The following is a 17,727-nucleotide window of genomic DNA, read 5'->3' on the forward strand; positions in this document are numbered from 1 at the left end:
ATATCAACATTTGATACCTATAAGCTAAACTAACTAGGTTCTTATAACCTATGAGTGTAGGGCACCAGCTCTTCAAGTGTCCCAGCAGGCTACTCTGATGTACTGATACAAAGTGGCTTCCTTTATGCAAAAGTTGACAAAAACACTGCCTGTTCTTAATTAGACAGATAACAGTGAATGACAATAATTCGTAAGGAAGAAAGGTTAATTGACAAGTCTGTGTACACTTGACTAATCACTCATTGGGTGGGAAAAACATATCCAGCCATAGGTGCCTACTAGCGAGATGATAAACTCCTATTATAAAGAGGTACCAGTCTGAGCTAATTAGAGAGTTCATAAGGTAACCTTGCACAGCTCACATGTCAGATACAATTGTTTTACAAAATGGTTTCTTGGCAAGGAGGGCAAACCTTTGACCATAAAATGGCTTCCTGACACATTGTGCCAGAATCTCTTCGATGTTAGGCCTAGAATAATTTCTAAGCTAGGAGCCAGACTCCTGCTTTTTAAGCACTGAATCATTCTGTACCTGAAGCTGAGATGTTACCATAAGGTTGTATTTAAACTGATTCATTGGTCTTTGAATTAAACATGTTTTCTTTTCATGATTTGGAGATGCCGGTGTTGGACTGGGGTGTACAAAGTTAAAAATCACACAACACCAGGTTATAGTCCAACAGGTTTAATTGGAAGCACAGTAGCTTTCGGAGCGCTCCAGAAAGCTAGTGTGCTTCCAATTAAACCTGTTGGACTATAACCTGGTGTTGTGTGATTTTTACCTTTTTTTTTTTCTTTTCATGGTTGTGGTTCAAATTCATAGAACATAAGTTCTGATTAGTTAGAATTGACAGTGGGGCAACCTGTAAGGTCTGTAGAGTGGTCTACAAGAACAGCAAGTAAGTTAAAGATTCATCAATATTACCTTTCACAGAGATTGTATTTAATAACCGGTAATGGCTACTCAATATCATCGTAAAGTCCCAAAATGCAATTAAATTCAATCCATAACAGGTAAGCACTAAGAGTTAATTTTCGACTGGCTTCAGCAGCCTCAGCACTAAAATGGTCTCTCTGTCTAGTGTCCTTTTGAACTGTCAAATCAGGGTCTTGTAATAGCAAAGATGTTTTTCTGTGTCTGCCCCGCTTGCAAGGGTTGATAAGAATCCATTATAATTGACAGGATCCGACCGTCAATTACAAGGCTTTTGATAGTACTGAGTTTCGTTTCAGGGTCAGAATCAAACAATGTCATTAATTTCACAAGGTAACAGCCGTGAATGTTATCACTTGGCGTCCTGTTTACAGATTCACTGACACTAAGGCAACTGTTCTTAAATGCCTTAAAGCATCCTGTTATCACTTGATGAACACAGATGTCCCTCTCTTCTGCATTCCTTGAGTTCCTCCCTTTTTCTGAGCCTTCTTGCAGCAAATGTGTTCTATAATTCAGCGTTCCATTTTAGTCTAAATGTTTAAAGACCAGTTTTAAGGCTATAGACTTTCTCAGCACCATAGGGAAAATACCTTGTCTATTTATTCTATCCATGTCCCTCATAATTTTATAAATCTCAATAAGGTCTCCCCTCAGCCTCTGAAGCTCCAGGGAAAACTACCCCAGCCTATTCAGCCTCTCCCTATGACTCAAATCCTCCAGTCCTGGCAACGTCCCTGTAAATCTTTTCTGAACTCTTTCGAGTTTCACAACAGAAGACCAGAATTACACGCAATATTCAAAAAGTGACCTAACCAATGTTCTGTACAGTTGCAACATGACCTCCCAACTCTGAAACTCAATGCGCTGACCAATAAAGGAAAGCATTCAAACAACTTCACTATCCTACCTACTTGTGACTCTACTTTCAAGGAACTTGAACCTGCACTCCAAGATCTTTGTTCAGCAATACTCTCTAGGACCTTACCATTAAGTGTATAAGTCCTGCTAAGATTTGATTTTCCAAATGCTGCATCTCGCATTTGTCTAAATTAAATTCCATCTGCCATTCCTGAGCCCATTGACCCATCTGATCAAGATTCCATTATATTCTGAGGTAACCTTCTTCACTGTCCACTGCACCTCCAATTTTTGTGTCATCTGCAAACTTGCTATATCTCCTATGTTCGTATCCAAATCATTTATATAAATCACAAAAAGTAATGGACCCAGCACCAATCCTTGTGGCACACTGCTGGTCACAGGCCTCCAGTCTGAAAAGCAACCCTCCATTGCCACCCTCTATCTTCTACCTTCAAGCCAATTTTGTATTAAGGGAGTGAAAAGAAATACACTATAACAGGAATCTGTATCATCAATCTTGTTTTGTACAACCACAGCTGGGTTTTCATAAGCAAATTGGCATAGGATAGATAGAGTTGAATGAATGGTGCAAAGACTAGTATGGAAGATTGGGTTTTAATTCATGGAATACTGATGCTCGAACTGGAATAAGAAAGAGCTGTACCATTGGGGAATAAAATCCTTAACCTGGCTGTTTTGAGACCAGTGTCCTTAAAAATTAAATAACTGCAGACAGCTTTAAATAGAAAGGTTGTTGGCAGAATACTCATCCGAGGAGATCCAGAAAGTTATTGAGAAAAGCTAAGGCAATCGTGCAGATTGGTGACTGGAGTATGGCAGGAAGTACAAATTCATGAGTGCAGCTGATCAGAGTAGGGAAAAATGGCATTTTTAAGACCGATGCATTGATTGCACAATATACAATGAGCAGTACAGAGATATGTTTATAATGTAACAAGGACTAGGAACAGAATAGTCAACAATATTTGAGACTTTAAAACAAGGAAAAGGAGGTAGGGTAGCTCTGTTATAAAGGATGAGATCTGTATAATGTTTCGACATTATTCTGGGTCAGAAAATTAAGCTGTAGAATCAGCTTTGGTGATATTCACAAGCAATGGAAAGAAATCATCAGTGGGAGCAGTTAATTGGCCTCCAACAGTCACTATACTGTAAGTACATTGTACATAATGGGGTCTTGTAAAACAAAAGTACAGCGATAATTATTTAACTGCAATCTTCACATAGATTGAATGAATCAAGATGACCAAGGTAACTTGAAGAATGAGTTCATAGCATTTTTTTGGGCAGTTTCCTCAAAAAACATATTCTGGAGCCAACTAGAGAACTGGCTGTCTTAGACCTGGTAATGTGTACTAAGAAAGGATTAATTAGTAATCTCACAGCAAAGGATTCTCTAGTGATCAAAAAATGATAGAATTTCATATTCACTTTAATAGTGAGAAACTTGGGCCTTAAACTTCATGACAGGCAATGGCAGAATTGGCAATGGCAGTGAATCGGAAAAATAGGTTTAAAAGTCCAACACCAACTAAATGTTTTCTTAAATGTTTGCCACTGCTTCATAAATGCTATGAATATTTAGTTCACTGTTCATGCATTTTCAAAAATAGCTTGTAATTTTAAGAATTGAAGTTTTAACTGTAGGAAATGGGAATTGAGGGGTAAATCAAATTGGAAAGAAATAAATTTGGTAACAGGAAGTAGAAAACTGCTGGGGAAACTAGATGACAGTAGAAACAAAGCCACACATTGGTGTGCTTCGAATGTTAAGTTATGTATTTAAAAAAAAGTGATGGTACGTTCTCTTGATCTTAATGTGTGCAACATTGACAAATTGGATGTTCTAAGGCATAAATAGATAGAAATTGGTGTGATCTAATAGGTATTACAGAAACATGGCTGTGTGATGAACAGGACTGGGAAATGAATATTCAACAATATTCAACGATGAGGAAAGACCAGGCAAAAGAGGTTGATTTATGCTGATAACAAGGGATGGGCTTGGTACCTTAATTAAGGATAATGACCAATTTCAAGAACAATATGTGGAATCTGTTTGTGTGGAACTAAGAAACAGCAAGTGGCCTCTAAATAACTCCAATCAATAGTTGTGGTAGTTTAGGACGTGATATAACTGAAGAGGTGAAAGAAGTATGTAATATCATATTCAATCTTAATGTAGATAGGGTAAACAGTTAAAACTGCAGAACGTGTTAGGGATGGTTTCCTTCTGAAATATGTTGAGGAGCTGACTAGAGTACAGGCTGTTTTACATCTAGTAATGTAAAAGGGCCAATTAATAATGTTTTTGTAAAAGGACCTTTAGGGATAAGCGGCTACAAGATGTTGGAATTTTACATTCTGTTTGAAAGTGAAGTTGTTCAATCTGAAGTAAGATATTTAAATTTGAAGAAAGGAATTATGAAGACATGAATCATAAATTATTTAAGATCAACTGGGAAAATCTATTAAAAGGCATGACTCTACATTAGCAATGCAAAATCTTTTAAAAATTACTACATGGCTCACATTAAAGTATATATTCTTTGATTATTTTTTAAAACTGTCAACTGGCTTGCTTATAAAAGCATATATGAGGATTGGGAGGTTTTCAGAATACAGCAAATGAAAAGGGAAAGTAGAGTATGAATACAACTTAGCAAAAAATACAAAAATGGGCTGTAAAAACTCCTATTGGTATGTAAAAAGGAAATGATTCACCAGGACAAATGTGGGTCTGGTACAGAGAGTCAAGAGAATTTATAATTGGGAATAACGAAATGGCAGCAAAGCTAAATTATTACTTTGTGTGTTTCCACTGAGAAGGTATAAAATATCTCCTAGAATTAAAGAGGTAACTGTGGAGAACCAGGAGTCCAGTAAAATTACTATTCGTAAGAAGGTGGTACAATGGAAATTAATAGGGTTGAAATTGATAGTTCCCCTGCACCTCATATTCTACATGACAGAATGTTGAAGGATTGTTTGATGCATTCTCGATCATCATCCAAAATTTGAAAGATTTTGGAACGATTCCTGCAGTTTGGAAGTTAGCACATATCACCCACTATTTGAGAAGGGAGCAAGAGAGGAAACCGGAAACTACAGACCTGTTAGATTAGATTAGATTACTTACAGTGTGGAAACAGGCCCTTCGGCCCAACAAGTCCACACCGACCCGCCGAAGCGCAACCCACCCATTCCCCTACGTTTACCCCTTTTTACCTAACACTACGGGCAATTTAGCATGGCCAATTCACCTGACCTGCACATCTTTGGACTGTGGGAGGAAACCAGAGGAAACCCACGCAGACACGGGGAGAATGTGCAAACTCTACACAGTCAGTCGCCTGAGTCAGGAATTGAACCCGGGTCTCTGACGCTGTGAGGCAGCAGTGCTAACTACTGTGTCACCGTGCCGCCCACAAGTTAGTGTTACCTCAGTAGTTGGAAAATGGTAGAATCTGTTAAAAAGGACTTAGGTGGGGTAATAGCAATCTGATACGGCAAAATCAACATGTTTGTTAAGTTCTTGTGCGATTTAGAGGATAATCTGCGTGAAAAATTGCTCATTAGGTCCTTTTTTTAAAATACAGAATACTGGGCTAATGCTAAGATTCTTGGTAGAATAGATGAGCAGAGAGATCTGTGTCCAGGTACATAAATCCTTGAAAGTTGCCACCCAGGTTGATAGGGTTGTTAAGAAGGCATATGGTGTGTTATCTTTTATTAGTAGAAGGATTGAGTATTTGAACCACTAGATCGTGCTGCAGCTGTACAAAACTCTGGTGCGGCCATTTTTGGAGTATTGCGTACAGTTCTGGTCACAGTGCTCTAGGAAGGATGTGGAAGCTTTGGAAAGAGTTCAAAGGAGATGTACTAGGATGTTGCCTGGTATGGAGGGAAGGAGTTACGAGGAAAGGCTGAGGGAGTTGAGGCTGTTTTCATTAGAGAGAAGGAGGTTGAGAGGTGACTTAATTGAGACATATAGGTTAGTCAGAGGGTTGGATGGCTTTCACAGTCAAACTTTTTTTCCTCTGGCAATGGCTAGCACAAGGGGAAATAGCTTTAAATTGAGGTGTGAGAGATATAGGACCGACATTAGAAGTAATTTTCTTACTCAGCGTGTGGTAGAGGTGTGGAATGCACTGCCCAAAACAGTAGTAGACTCGCCAACATTAAGGGCATTTAAATAGTCATTGGATGAGCATATGGCTGAGAATGGAATAGTGTAGGTTAGATAGACTTCAGATTGGTTCCACAGGTCGGTGCAACATCGAGGGCTGAAGGGCCTGTACTGCGCTGTAATGATCTACGTTCTATGTTCCATATTGCTAATAAAATTGGTAAAGATGAGTTGATGTATGTACTGTATTGGGATTTTGAGACTTCTGATAAATTCCCCCACAGGAGGTTGGTTAAACCACATGGGACGGGAGGTAATGACCTGGCATGGATTAAGGATTGGCTAACAGACCGAAAACAGACTAGGAATAAACAGGTCATTCTCACATTAGCAGGCTGTGACTAATGAGGTACAGCAAGAATCAGTAATTAGGCCCCAGCTGTTCACAATATAGATCAATAGTTTTGATGTTGGGATCAAATGTAATGTTTCCAAACTTGCAGATGATACAAAGCTAAGAGACAATGTGTATGGTGAGGAAGATGTAAAGTGACTTCAGGAGGATCTAGATGGGTTTAGTGAATGGAAAGAACATGACAGACAGACAATATAATGTGGAAGAATGCAAAGTTAACCAGTTTGGTAGAAGAAACAGGTGTGCAGATTTTTTTTGAAAGGGAAAGGGTTGTCCTTGTCAATACGTCATTGAAGGCTAACATGCAAGTGCAGCAATCTGTTAGGAAGGCTAATAGAATGTTAACCTTTTATTGTAAGAGGATTTGACTAGTGAACTCTTGGTTCAGTTGTGTTGGAAGTTGGTTAGAACATAGGATGTATAGTTTTTGCCCTCCTTACTTCAGGAAAGATATTATTGCAATGGCAGGAATGTGATGAAGGTTCACCAGCATTATCCCCAGGATGGTGATACTGTCATTTGTAGGGATTGGGCAAACTACGCCTGTATTCTCTTTAGTTCAGAAGAATGAAGGATGAACTCCTCAAAACATTCAAAATACTGAAATAGAGAGATTTGATGCAGGTAAATGCAAATTGCTAATATTTAAAACCTTCAACTGATGTGCTGACACAAATACATGGAGTACTATTCCTGGAAAAGATCCTAAGAAACCAGTATAAATGTACTGCAGCAAGAGGAGGAGGAATACAAAATCAAAGAACCTGTAGTAATAAACAGGGCAATGGATTAGGAGTATGATTTCAATTTAAAAGGGTCTAAACCAACACCGCAGTAAGTCAGAAAAATGCAATGAGATGTACAAATGGCCTAAGTATTTGTTGCAGAGAAGGAATTCTGTCATACAACATTTAATATTTTGACTGGATGGGGAGTCTATAACCAGGGTACACAATTTAACAATAAGGACATTGCACTTGGGATCAAGATGAGGAGGGTTTTTTTTAAGTAAACTAATAAGAAATATATAAACAGATAGCAACAGATTAGCTAAAAGTACAAATTAATTCCTTACAGGGTGAGACTAGGGAATTAATGTTGGAATAGCAAAATTGGACTTTAAATAACCGTTTTGTATCAAACTCATGGAAAGCCTCTTAATATTAACGAAAAATCTATGACCAAAAGGGGTGAATGAGCAAAAAAAAAATGACAATCACGACAAAATTTGCTATGAACATGAATGGAATTGCAGTCTCATTGATCCAATAGCTTGCATTCTAGGGGTTTAAAAGAAGTGGCTACACAGATTTGTAGTTGCTTCAGTTGTTGTATACAAAGATATCTTAATTCTAGGAAGTTCTGAAGCAATTGGGAAACAGCAACAGTAACACTTGTTCCTTTGAAAAACGATTGTGACAAAGGCAGCAAAGTGTGGCCAGTTAAGCCAAAATCTGCCTTAGAAAATTGTTGGGATCTATTATTAATTACATAGTATCCGCAAGTTAAGAAAATCATAATACAATTGGAAGATCCAGCATGGTTTTATTGATGTGATATCATAATTGATGTATTTATTAAACCTCTTTGAGGATGTAACAAACAGGATAAATGAGCGAAACCAATAAATGAACCATGGCACTGAATGACATAAGGTCGGATGATGTGGAGTCTGTGTGGGTGAAAATGAGGAACCACAAAGGCAAAAAAACCATAATGGGAGCTATGTACAGTCCTCCAACAGTGGTCAGGACCAGAGGAGCGACATGTACCGGGAAATAGAAAAGACATGTCCGAAAGGCAAGGTCATGGTGATCATGGGGGACTTCAATATGCAGGTGGACTGGGTTAATAATGTTGCCAGTGGACCAAAGAAAGGGAATTCTTGGAATGCTTGCAGGATGGCTTTTTGGAACAGCTTGTCATGGAGCCCACAAGGGAGCATGCTATTTTGGACCTAGTGCTATGGAATGAACCAGACTTTATAAAAGATCTTAAAGTAAGGGAATAGTTAGGAAGTAGCGGTCATAATATGGTAGAGTTCAGTCTGTAGTTTGAAAGAGCGAAGGCAAAATCGGATGTAATGGTGTTACAGTTAAATAAAGGTAATTATGAGGGCATGAGAGAGGAAGTGTCGAAAATCGACTGGAAGCAGAGCCTAGCAGGGAGGACAGTAGAGCAAAAATGGAAGGAGTTTGTGGGTATAATTGAGGACACAGTACAGAGGTTCATCCTCAAGAAAAGACAGATTATTCGGGGACGGATTAGACAGCCATGGCTGACAAAGAAAGTCAGGAAATTTATCAAGGAAAAAGAGAGGTCCTATAAAGTGGCCAAGAGCACTGGGAAATCAGAAGATTGGTAAGGCTACGAAAACAAACAGAGGATAACAAAGAGAGATAAGGAAGGAGAGGATCAAATATGAAGGTAGGCTAGCCAGTAATATTAGAAATTATAGTAAATGTTTCTTTCAATACACAAGAAACAAACGACAGGCAAAAGTAGACATTGGGCCACTTCAAACTGATGCTGGAAGGCTAGTGATGGGAGATAAGGAAATAGCTGGAGAACTTAATAAGTACTTTGCATCAGTCTTCACAGTGGAAGACATGAGTAATATCCCAACAGTTAAAGGGAGTCAGGAGGCTGAGTTAAGTATGGTTGCCATTACGAAAGAGAGAGTGCTAGGAAAGCTAAAAGGTCTTAAAATTGATAAATCTCCTGTCCCCGATGGGCTACATCCTAGAGTTCTGAGGGAGGTGGCTGAGGAAATAGCGGAGGCGTTAGTTGAGATTTTTCAAAAGTCACTGGAGTCACGGAAAGTCTCGGATGATTGGAAGATTGCTGTTGTAACCCCATTGTTCAAGAAAGGATCAAGACAAAAGATGGAAAATTATAGGCCAATTAGCCTAACCTCAGTTGTTGGTAAAATTCTAGAATCCATCGTTAAGGATGAGGTTTCTAAATTCTTGGAAGAGCAGGGTCGGATTAGTACAAGTCAACGTGGATTTAGTAAGGGGAGGTTGTGCCTGACAAACCTGTTAGAATTTTTTGAAGAGGTGACAAGTAGGTTAGACCAGGGAAACCCAGTGGATGTGGTCTATCTAGACTTCCAAAAGGCCTTTGATAAAGTGCCACACAGGAGGCTGCTGAGTAAGGTGTTTGAGGTGAACTACTGGCATGGATTGAGGATTGGCTGTCTGACAGAAGGCAGAGAGTTGGGATAAGAGGTTCTTTTTCAGAATGGCAGCCAGTGACAAGCGGTGTCCCACAGGGTTCAGTGTTGGGGCCGCAGCTGTTCACGTTATATATTAATGATCTGGTTGAAGGGACTGGGGGCATTCTAGCGAAGTTTGCCGATGATACGAAGATAGGTGGACAGGCAGGTAGTACTGAGGAAGTGGGGAGGCTACAGGAGGATCTAGACGGTTTGGGAGAGTGGTCCAGGAAATGGCTGATGAAATTCAATGTGAGCAAATGCGAGGTCTTGCACTTTGGAAAAAAGAATACAAGCATGGACTACTTTCTAAACGGTGAGAAAATTCATAAAGCCAAAGTACATAGGGATCTGGGAGTGCTAGTTGAGGTTTCTCTAAAGGTAAACATGCAGGTTGAATCCGTGATTAAGAAAGCAAATGCAATGTTGTCATTTATCTCAAGAGGGTTGAAATATAAAAGCAGCGATGTGCTACTGAGACTTTATAAAGCTCTGGTTAGGCCCCATTTGGAGTACTGTGTTCAGTTTTGGGCCCCACACCTCAGGAGGGATATACTGGCACTGTAGCGTGTCCAGCGGAGATTCACACGGATGATCCCTGGAATGGTAGGTCTAACATATGAGGAACGGCTGACGATACTGGGATTGTACTCATTGGAGTTTAGAAGGTTAAGGGGAGATCTAATAGAAACTTACAAGATAATACATGGCTTGGAAAGGGTGGTCGCTAAGAAATTGTTTCCATTAGGCGAGGAGACTAGGTCCCGTGGGCACAGCCTTAGAATTAGAAGGGATAAATTCCGAACAGAAATGCGGAGACATTTCTTCTGCCAGAGAGTGGTGGGTCTGTGGAATTCATTGCCGCGCAATGCAGTGGAGGCCGGGACGCTAAATGTCTTCAAGGCAGAGATTAATAAATTTTTGATGTCACAAGGAATTAAGGGCTATGGGGAGAATGCGGGTAAGTGGAGTTGAAATGCCCATCAGCCATGATTAAATGGCGGAGTGGACTCGATGGACCGAATGGCCTTACTTCCACTCCTATGTCTTATGGTCTTCTATTTTGATTTCCAAAATGCATTTGATAAGGTGCCACATAGAAGATTACTGCAGAAGTTAAGAATTCATGAGGTTGGGAATGATAATTTAGCATTGATGCAGGATTGATCAATTATTAGGAAAGGCAGGAGTTAGTAAAAAAACAGGGCCATTTCAGATTGACAATTTAAAACTATTAGGGTATCACAGGGATCAGTTTTGGGATCTCAACCACATGAAGTTGCCTTAGTAGCAGAGGACCAAAGGGTGGCCCTCTCGTTAGAGGCAACTGTTGGTGTGTTTCAGATGAAAGTTACCACGCCTCAAGCAGGACCTTCTCAACTACATGCAACCTATATTATACACAGTCCAGCAAATTACCTACTTCACCATTACCAGCAAGCCAAGGAAACAATCCTCGTTCAATGATGAGTACAAGATCGACACCAAGCATACTTAAAAGTCAGATGTCAACATGGTGAACCAAGATGCAGGATTGCCTGGAAGATTCCTGAAGAAGGGCTCATGCCCGAAACGCTGATTCTCCTGCTCCTTGGATACTGCCTGACCTGCTGCGCTTTTCCAGCAACACATTTTCAGCTCTTGCCTAGAAGCTAAACTGTGAAAGTGGTAAGCAGTAGCATGACTCTGCAATTCCATGATCAACCAATCGGATGTAAAGTCTGCAGCTCTGCCACATTTAGTCATGAATGATGGTCGATAGTTAATCAATGAATCAGGAAGAGATGACACAAAAATACCCCATCGTCCGTGTAGGTGCCTGGTAGATCAGTGCAAAAGACCATCTTCAGCAAGAAATGTGAGTGGATGATCCACTTTCTTCTGATGTCTCCAGCATCATAGACCCCAGGTATTAGCAAGGTTGATGCCTCCTTGTGATATCAAGAAATGGCTGAATATACTGGCTACTGCAAAGGCTATGCATCCTGACAATATTCCATCAATATAATTTATTGTTCCAGCTTTATTTGTGGCCCCAGCCAAGCTGTTTCAGTACAGCTACAAAACTGACATACACCAGGAGATATGAAAATTGCCTAGGTATGACCTGTTTTCAAAAAGCAGTACAGTTCCAGCACTGACAATTACTGCACCATCAGTCCACTGATTGAAGGGGCCATTGGCAGTGCTAATGTTGTGAGACATACGTGGCAGTAATTTGATCACTGCTGTTGCCAGGGCCATTAAGTTCCTGACTTCATTACAGCCTTGATTCAATCATAGACAAAAGAGCTGAACACGGGTGGGAAATGTTGGGCTCTCACTTAGCACAAAGCAACATGCTTATGGTTAATGGAGATCAATCATTGTCAGTCATGGGACATTACTGCAGGAGTTCCTCAGGATAGTGACCTAGGCTTAAACATCATCAGCTGCTTCATCAATCACCTCCCTCCATCATGAAGTGAGAAGTGGGATGTTTGCTAAAGATTGCACAATGTTCAGCACCATTAAATTACTCCTTAGATACTGAGCAGCCAGTGTTCACATGCAGCAAGACCTGGACAGTATTCAAGCTTGGTGAGTAACATTTGTGTGGTACAAATGGAAGGCAATGATGATCTCCAATATCCTGGTGTTACTGTTGACTAGGAACTGAATGGACTAGTTACAAGAGCAGTTCAGAGGTTAGGAATCCTGCAGAAAGTAATTCATCTCCTGAGTCCCCAAAACCTGTCCACTATCTACAAAGGCAGATGTTAGGAATGTGATACTCCTCACTTTGCCTTGAAGAGTGCAGTTTCAATAATTCTGTAAAATTATTTGTTGATGATAGACATTGCTGCCACTGTGCACCAGTGGTGGTAGTAGTGAATATACAAGGCTGTAAATGAAGCTCCATTCAATAGGCCTCATTTCCCTTCCCCCGCCAACCCCCGGATTCAGCACCACCCTCTTGACCTGCAATCGTCTTCCCGACCTCTCCGCCCCCAACTCCTCTCCGGCCTATCACCCTCACCCTCACCTCCTTCCACCTATCGTATTCCCAGCCCCCCCCCCACCCTCTTTTATCTCAGCCCGCTTGGCACATCAGCCTCATTCCTGAAGAAGGGCTTATGCCCAAAACGTCAAGTCTCCTGCTCCTCGGATGCCGCCTGGCCTTCTGTGCTTTTCCAGCACCACACTTTTCAACTAGAAGTTTTGAAGCATGGTGTTCTCAGATTGACTCGATTTTGGAGCAATCACGTATTCAAGGAGTTTGAAGGGCAAGGGGGATTGGCAATGGGAACAGTTGTTTGCAAGGAGAGAAGGGTGTTAAGCAAATACATTTTTAAGAGGAGTAGAGATGGTAGCTGATTTTGAAGCAGCTGAAGGTGGTTGGGGCAAGTGGTAGAGTAATCGAAGCTCAAATATAGTGATGAAGAAGCCTATGAGCTCCTTGTACTTACTGTTGGAACTGAGTTAGGAGGATCAAGAGAAGATTGATTGAAAAGATGATTTTTAGTCCAGAGAAGATGGTTATCTCTGCTTCTAAAGATATTTCTGGAATTGTGCCTGGTGTGATTAAGGTAGGGCAGGATCTGATACTGCTTAATGTGGTTCATCCAGTTGTGGTCGTAAAAGACTGAAATAGTTGTTGCTGTAAATATTCTAGTCTGGCCCCCTTTGGAAGATAATCAAGATAACTTGAGAATAACAGTTTCAATGGGGACAAGGGAATTTGGTTGAGATGAATGTACACTAGAATGTTTTGGCAGATGCAAAACTCTTGGAAAGAGGTTTTACCCAGAGTGACAAAAAAGAAAAGGGGTTGGGAGAAAATGGGGCTATTATAGCCAAGGAGTACAAAAACACAATCAAGGCATGGTTAGCAAGTTGGCAAAAGACACCAAAATTAGTGGTAGTGGATGGCAAAGAAGGTTGTCTAAGATTAAAAGAGACATTGATCAGTTGAGTCAATGTGCGAAAGAGTGACAGGTTTCAGGCACAAGATAGCGGCGGAGTAACAGGGCTGCATGCAGGCTCTTGCCCAGAGCCCATCGCTCCCATCTGCTTTCCTCCTTTGTTTTACTTTTGCTTCTGCTGTTTTCTTTCGCTTTATTTTCCTTTTCTTTTGGCTTTTTTTTAACCTCTTCTGTGGCGGGTTGGTCAGTAGCACTGGTGTGGCAGCACAAAAGGGCAGCATGCAGAGTGGCAGATGTGGCTTCTTCTGGCAATTGGAGGCAGTGGTAGTGAGGGTGTTCTCTTGCCATTCCGGGTCTGCGGCAGCGGCAACAAGTGTGTTCTCCTGGCTTTCAGGGTCAGCAACAGCAAAGCTCATCCAGTTGTTCAGGATGGTGGCAATCTTCAAAATGGCAGCACCAGCAAGGCAACATTTGTAACCTAAGTGGGACCCGTGGCCTGGCCTGGCAGCAGAACCAGAGACTTTTGGTTGCGGAGTGTGTGGGTTCAGTGGCGTTAGTGAAGTGGGCTCTGTGGCGAAGAGAACATAGCTAAAGTGGGTCTAGCGCAGATAGGAACGAGGCAGTGGACAACTCCCTTGAGGCTAGGTGCCCCAATGGACAGGGTTGGAAAGACTGATATTCTGAGTCTTTAACTTTTATTTTTCTAATTTTTCTCCTATGACCTATAATGCTGGATTATTTATTTCTTTGCTTTTTTTTGTTTCCTAAAACTTTGATCCTGAATGTGTGTATCTAGGTACTTTTGTACCTAAGATGTCGCTGTAATGTGGTAACTGTAAACTTTTTACTGTATTCATTTGAATACATGTGACAATAAAGCTAAAGCTATTTCAGATGGAGTTTAATTTGAATAAATGCAAGATATTACATTTTCGTAAAACAAACAAGGGTAGGACTTACACAATTAAAATAGGGTCTTGGGTAATGTTGTGAAACAGAGACCTGGGTGTTCAGATACTTAATTCTTCAAAATTTGCATCGCATATAGATAGTGTGGTTAAGAAGATGTTTAGCACACTTGCCTTCATTCTCTTTAGACCTTTGAGTAGATGGATGTTATGATGCTGTTATGTTGAAGTGGTACATGATGTTGGTGAGGCCTTTTCTGGAGTGCTACATCCAGTTCTGGTCACCACATTGTAGCAAGGATATTAAGCTCGAGAGGTTCAGAAGAGGTTTATCAGGATGTTGCTGGAAATGAAGGATTTTAGTTGTAAGGAGAAGCTGGATAGGCTGGGACTTTTTCATGGAGCATAGAAGGCTGAGGGATGATCTTCTAGAGGTTTATAAAATCATGAGTATAAATAAAGTAAATGACAAGTGTCTTTTCCTTAAGGTGGGAATTTTGACAATGGGAGACATTTTTTATGGTGAGGGGAGAAAGATTTGAAAAGACATGAGGGGAATTTTTTTTTCACACAGTGGTATATATGTGGAATGAACGTTCAGAGGAAGTGTTCGATGCTGGTATAGTTACAATGTCTAAAAGGCATTTAAATAAGTACACAAATAAGAAATGTTTGGAGGGATTATGGGCCAAGCACAGGCAGGTGGGAGTAGTTTAGTTTTGGAATATGGTTCGCATGGACAGGTTGGACCGAAGCATCTATTTCCGCGCACTTTAACTATGATTCTAAATGGCCTCACTTGTGATTGACACAATGGAGATTGACATGGACAAAACTTTGCAATGCAACTGGACTGTAATTCCTTCAGAATGTACATTTATGCCATATTGTTTGCAATGATAGAAAATATGGCTTTCTGTCACAGTTAATATATATCCTGAATAATTTCTTGTTAAGTCTTTTAAACTTTTTAAACATAGTTCTGCTTAGATCAATGAAAGTGTTGCTCTATTTATAAAGCTGTTATGTCAGCAATCAAATGCTTTGCTTTCTTTCATAATATCTCTTTCTTGCCTTAAAGTCTTGTCATACCCATCTCATAAAATGAATTTAGGATGAATTTATTGTGAAAAAAGTATGTTTTAATTTTCAGGGAGCCTAGTACAGTGATTAAATTTCTGCCATACACATGCAGAATATAGCTTTGTAATAAAGTTTATATTTGAGTTACTTGTACCTAGCTCAGTAATGCATTTTATTACAATAGGAAGAAATCACTGATCTTAAAGAACGACTGGCAGTATTGGAAGCTAAAGACCATCAGCTGCGTTTAGAAATAGAAGAAGAAACCAGACTTGTACAGTCATATGATTATGAACTTCCTTCTTTATTGACTCTCTCAGCGAATGAGTTACAAGATCTGAATAAGACACTGAAAGAAGTCCTGCCGTTAAGAAATAAAATCCTGTTCAATTCAAAGCTTCCTGAAGATGTGAAGAGGTAAAAGAGTATTTAAGTGTTACTTGATAGTCAAGTGGCCTTGCAATACGATACATGGTACACCCGATACATGGTTTAAAGAAAAGCTTGTACGTAATACAATGACTTTTCAAATATCCCATAGCATTTGCAAAGATTTACAAATAGCTCTGAGATGAATAGCTGATTAATCTACCTTTAGTGCTATTGGTTGGTGGAGAATTGTTGCTGAGGAAGCTGGAGAATTTCCTTTTTTTACATTGAATAGAACTCTTAAATCTACAACATCCACCTGATTCATGAAGCAGGTATAAAGGGCCAAAACTTAGTATTCAATGTAAAATAGTCTGTTATTCATGTAAAAGGGCATTTTGAAATTTGTTTAAAAGTTGCTGTTGAGATGAAGCCAATTGAGCATTTTAATACTGGTATTTGAAGGATGGGTTGACCTCCAATTACTTTTTTTCTTGTGTCAGTGGAAATATACCTAGTTTTGAATAAGTAAATCTATGAAATACCATATCTAGTTATAGACTAGACTTTCATACATAACTTGAAGTTCATCTTGTCTGGTCATGTAATACACTTAGTCACGTTGCAAGATGAATTCCTGGGTTAGAATATTCTGTCTTTCCCATCATCATATGGCAAACAACTATTTCACTGATGCTTGTAATTTCCAAACCAAATTGTTTGTTGTTTTCCTCACATCATTCACCTCTTGCCATTACTTTCGTTTGGCATGGACATTGTCTAGCTGTAAAACTAAAGATTTAAAAGCAAATGGTTTGGGATTATTTGGGATAATTAAAGAGTTCAATCAGATTTCTGTTTCAACCATTTAAGCTTATGATTTGCTTGATAATTTGTTTCAATAATGCTGGAGTAGCACTGGGGCTGGGGTGCGGGCATTTGTCCAATCCGGGCCTGCGCACTACTCCACGGTGGGCCCACTCGACCTGCACCCAGCCTATCTCAACCTCCAGCCTTAGAAACTGTGGGAGCCATTGCTCCAGATAGTTGACGAGGTGGCCGCCTTCCTCCCATTTGGGAAGCCCCAGCAACTGGATATTCTTCTGACAACCTCTATTTCGAGGTTGTTGACCCGCTCCTCCAAAGCCCGCAGTCGACATTCCAGGGCCTGATCCTGGCCCGATGAGGATTCAGCTGCGGTCTCGGAAGCCATGGTTCGTTGCTCCGCCTCAGCCCCCCCCACTCCCCCCAAACACGCTGCCCAAGACTCTGAATCTCCAAATCATGCCTCTGCAGCATGACCAACATCAATGCCCACCTGGCCTGGGTCTCCTCCATTGACACACTGATCCTCTCTCTGAGTTTTATAAACTCCAAGATCAAATTCTGCTGTGCAGGTGAGTCCTTGGGCGGCCGTGGAGGCCGACGCCGCGGGTATGTCCGTTGCTGGGGTCGGTGGGGGGGGAAGCGGTGTTGCAAACTCCGTGGTCCTTTCCCCTTTCTCATTTTGAAACTGTACCAAACTGTTCAGAACTGTTGCAAATAGGCCTAACAGTTATGAAAAAACTGTTCTTAACAAATTAAACAGTGAAGGGAGGGTGAGTGCCCCACTTTGTCTGGGTTCTGGCACAGAGCTCAACAAAAGTAGATTTGGTTGCTGCCATCTTGAACCCCCCATGCAAAAATAATGAGAAAGATGCATAATGTTTGATTTTGAAACACAGTTTTGTTACCAAGATTCATACAGGTTGTGATTTGTTTCTGTCGGAGTCAATCTTTTGAAGTTAGGTTTTAAGCTTGTGTAACTGTTATCAATGGAGAATTATGCAATTCTAACTAATGTTTAGTATACGATAGGATGTGGCTAACGTTTTTAGTGTTT

The 17,727-nt window shown here is 40.4% G+C and overlaps 1 protein-coding gene across 3 annotated transcripts in view; it reads left to right on the forward strand.

Moving 5' to 3' along the window:
- disc1 (DISC1 scaffold protein) overlaps positions 1 to 17,727 on the forward strand; it is a 131,903-nt gene that overhangs the window by 35,652 nt on the left and 78,524 nt on the right. For all 3 annotated transcript variants that reach the window (XM_072559664.1, XM_072559655.1, XM_072559646.1), the window contains exon 6: positions 15,661 to 15,893. In XM_072559664.1, the coding sequence (XP_072415765.1) occupies positions 15,661 to 15,893 (233 nt within the window). The remainder of the gene's footprint in view (positions 1 to 15,660; positions 15,894 to 17,727) is intronic.

The sequence above is a fragment of the Chiloscyllium punctatum genome, chromosome 3, assembly GCF_047496795.1.
Source record: "Chiloscyllium punctatum isolate Juve2018m chromosome 3, sChiPun1.3, whole genome shotgun sequence".
Lineage (NCBI taxonomy): Eukaryota > Metazoa > Chordata > Chondrichthyes > Orectolobiformes > Hemiscylliidae > Chiloscyllium > Chiloscyllium punctatum.